Source organism: Lathyrus oleraceus, chromosome 1 (genome assembly GCF_024323335.1).
Source record: "Lathyrus oleraceus cultivar Zhongwan6 chromosome 1, CAAS_Psat_ZW6_1.0, whole genome shotgun sequence".
Taxonomy (NCBI): Eukaryota; Viridiplantae; Streptophyta; class Magnoliopsida; order Fabales; family Fabaceae; genus Lathyrus; species Lathyrus oleraceus.
The window spans coordinates 45382549-45386716 of NC_066579.1; the positions used below are offsets into that span (position 1 = coordinate 45382549).

Here is a 4168-nt window from a genome sequence, read left to right on the forward strand (position 1 = left end):
ATCAGTTTACCATTTCTCCAATTATCAATGCAAGAGAATACAAGAGATCAGCATCGACTTTATATACACAAGTACGGAAAATTTTAGTCTTCAAAAAGACATTAATGAACCGAGGGAACAAATGATGAGCCCATATGGAAATCTCACTGTTGTGAAACCTTATGCCTTTTATTATAGTTTTTATATAGTTATAATAATTATAATTATAACATATAATGATAGATTATAACAGACTGTTACAATTTCATACATTCACTATTTCAAAACTAAGCCAAGAGCTATTAGTGTAGAAGATACAACTAAATGAAGTAATTTACATACAATTCTAAATAGATTGAATGAACTCCATTAATTAATTACATTAACTTACAAATATGGAACACTAATAGTACACAAATGAGGAGCACATTCACAATAGGCCAGCAAAGTAGTGAATGAGTTGTGCAAAATCGATCTAAATTACCCATAGGGAAGAGTCAGAGATGCTTGCCTATGCTTCAAGAAAATAAAGACTCTAAAGTTAGTTCTCTAAACTTTGGTCAGCATCAGGTTGATTTGAAGTAATAGTCCCACCATTCATTCTAGCACGCGCCTCTGCAAACATCCTTTGCTGCTCTGCTAATGCCTGTTCCTCTGTCATCTCAGCTGCGCCACTCCACTTGGCACCTTTTATAGAGTCCTGCTGCAAGGTGAAAAAATATATCAGAAAATAGTTTCACACAAAAGCATGGATGACTCTTCAAACCCCTGGAGACCCATAAGCCAAAAAATTCAATTTCACCAACCAAAGAAGGGACAGTAAGGTTAGCTCACACATTGGGACCTGCCTAGACTTGTATAAACAGCACCCAGACAAACCATAAATAATTTGGGAATATGCATGCATCCCCCAATTAACATAAAGTCGTGGGTCTGAGTAATGGAATTCATCTCTAACAATGTAAGGCTTTGTCTGCCTAGAGCCTACAATATATTCACAATGGATACGATCCCCTGGACACTCGCAAATTATACCAAGTTGTCTAAAATATCGTTCAAGCAATTCAACATGCACATGGTCTGTTAATACTAAACATTTACCACTGTCTCCATTTTGTGCTGTTCATATGCTGCATAAACCTCCTCAATGTACTCACCAAATCCAAGAACCTGATATAAACGTGAGCAAATCAATTAAAAAAAGAACAAGCATGTTGTAGTATCAACAATCTCATTTTCATGAGTTAATAACACTAGATAACAAAAATATGCTGTATTATGAACATGTTAACTCGGGAATTGAAAAGAAAATCAGACAAAAAATAACCTTTCAAGATGCATATTATTTTTCAAAATATTACTATAATCATTTATCAACAGTTTGTAAGAAACAATAGTATGTTGTAAGGGAAGCAGTGTTATCAAATGGCATGCAGAATATGGAGATAGGCAAAAACAATCGGCCCTGTAAGCACACCACCATTGTGGCTTATGACGGCGGCATGGCTGACATCCCTTCACAAACTGCCGGTAGCAGTTATAAAAAATCCGCCATGGCCACCATTTAACAACATTGAAGAGAAAGATCATTAACAATTCTGGTTTAAGGAAAAGAGGGATTATCTATTAGTATAAATGTTTCATGAAGTGCAAATCAGAGGGTGGCATTTAGGAAGGACAAGGAAACAGTAAGCAAGAAGGGACGGAACATGCTGCATTCAAATCACACTTAGATAATGACAGGTGGGAGTCATGGCTCCCCCAAATTATTAATTTTATGCTTTAAATGTAATTCATATATATTATTTCCTTGTCCATACAAACTTTGCAAGTGGTGCATATGTTAGTATGTTGTTATGCATCCAAAAGAGTTCATATTTGATTCTGATGTGCTACATTTTAGTCTTTCTCTTTTTTTTTTTTTGCAAACAAATAACACCCAAAAACAAAGGGCGGGATTTGAGATTTGAGCCCCTGTTCTTGCAATAATGCAATAATATTCATAGTACAATACCACTACATCATCATTGTTAATGGCTTTAATCTGTTTTGCAATAAAACAAGATACTTAACACAGAGAACAGTTAAGAATAACAATATCTACATAGTGAGAAAGATACAAATCAATGCACAGAACTTCAAAGAAGTGAGCAAATAATATATGCAATCAAATCAAAATCAAAATTTAGTGATAAGTGTGGTGATTTGATGAATACCCACCCCTAAAGCCTTCAACACGTGCTCAGGTGCAATCGTCCTTCTTTCCTCTCTGTTACATACTTCATTTGACTCTGATGAGATAAGGTTTATGAACTCTACAATGATACAAATCAGCCAACAAATTTTCAGTCAGTAAGAAGAACAAACTATTAAAACTAATACCAAAACAACCGCCTTTATAGTTGAGATCATACTTCATGTAAATAAACAATAAGATCATACTTCATGTAAATACACATACTGAAACAAATCTAGGCTAATTGATCATTAAACAAAACAAAAATCAGGTAAATAGTAAAAAGGGGTGAAAAACCTAACCTACACAGCATTCAATCAACAAATCCTGTGTATCTCTTGCAACTCGAACATCGGGTGGTAACATCTCTTTTATAATTTTCGTCATCGTGGCTGTAAACAAATAAAATAAAATAAAATATATTGAATCAATTTACGAGACATAGAATTCAATTATTAAAAATAAAAAATAAAAAAATATATATATACCTTTAGGAAGCGACGCATCTTCCTTTGATTTTGCAACTATGTCCATGGGTTCCATGTTTTTTGGCTGATCTGGAAAGAGAATAAGAGAGGAATTAGTCAAATCTGGAATTGAGATCTGAGAAAAGGAAAAGAGAGAGAAAAAGAAACGAACCGATTGAAAAAATAGATGAGTAAAAGGAGGAAGATGAAATCAACTGATTGAAGATCGGGGATGAAGGGACATGGCTGATGATTTAATATATGAAAAAAGAAAAGAAGAAGAAAAGGGTTGGTGGTTTGAAGTCTGGATGGATAAGAACGAAAGAGAAGAGGAAATGTTTGTGCTTCCGTCATGCCCTAACCCAATAACGCGTTACAACACGCTCTCATTCTGCACGTCGTCCATTCAAACCGGGCCCATTCAACTAATTCAATTGTACACCTACATTTTTTTACTCTTTCATCTTACCGTATAACTAGTAAGATGTCAGAAAGTAAATTTATTGAATTGGATATAAAATATATTTAGATATATGAATAAATTTAAAATAAATTATTTAATTATAAAATAAATAATTATTATATAGGATTAATTGGTGTAAAATCTTTTTATATTATGAGTGTATTTCTATTAAATTCTTATTATATATATTTAATTTATTAAATAATCATATAAAAAGAAAAGAAAAAGAAAGACTAAAGAAGAAAAAAAGTTGACATTTAAAAATAAGAATATTATCTTTTAAAAAATAATTATTAATTAAAATAAAATTGATATTATGTTGATAGTGACTCATGAGAAGAAAAGTTAATTGTCTAAATTATTATATAAATATTATTTATTCAATTTGATAAAATAAAATTTTATTTTATTAAACTTAAAAAATAAATTAATTAGTATTTTTAATGATAATAAACAAATAGAACAATGTAAATAAAAAAATTTTAAACTCACATTTATATACTTTTATGAGATTAATTGTTATTCATCGTCAATGTAAAAAGTTTTACACTATCAATGCATCACAATCATCCGTTTGTATTATTTTTTAAATGTTTAAAATAAAAGTCAAACATTTCAAATATATCGGTGGTTGTGATTAACTGACAGTTTTTACACTGTCAGTATATATCAATTAAATTCTACTTTTATATAAAGAGAAAAAAGAATATGCACTGACAGTGTAAAATAATTTTACACTGTCAACCAATGAGAGACGTGTATCCTGCCACATCACACTTTTATTTTTAAAATAATGTTATGATTTGTCAATATAAAATATTCTGATTTGATGTATATGTAATATTTTTTTACACTGACAATGCACTATCTTTAACCTCTTAACAATATATAATAAAAAAATAATATTTTTACAATAAAATTTTATTTAAATATTAAAAATATCATTTGATTATACTTCTTTAACAATCTTCAATCTATTAATAAAAATTTAGATCATCAAACTCATGATTGATTACTAAATCC

The 4168-nt window shown here is 30.5% G+C and overlaps 1 protein-coding gene across 2 annotated transcripts; it reads right to left on the reverse strand.

Moving 5' to 3' along the window:
- Nucleotides 1–219: 219 nt before the first annotated feature.
- On the reverse strand, nt 220–3100 carry LOC127097845 (protein Dr1 homolog). Of its 2 annotated transcripts, none has more exons than XM_051036416.1 (6): nt 2855–3100; nt 2704–2772; nt 2518–2607; nt 2200–2294; nt 1081–1149; nt 220–679 (listed from the first exon to the last, which is right to left on the reverse strand). In XM_051036416.1, exons 2-6 carry the CDS (start codon nt 2756–2758, stop codon nt 521–523), a joined length of 468 nt encoding a protein of 155 aa, XP_050892373.1. In that variant the 5' UTR covers nt 2759–2772; nt 2855–3100; the 3' UTR covers nt 220–520. The 2 variants fall into 2 exon arrangements, with proteins under 2 accessions (XP_050892373.1, XP_050892319.1); XM_051036362.1 differs by having other exon boundaries at nt 220–682.
- Between the last annotated feature and the right edge of the window lie 1068 nt (nt 3101–4168).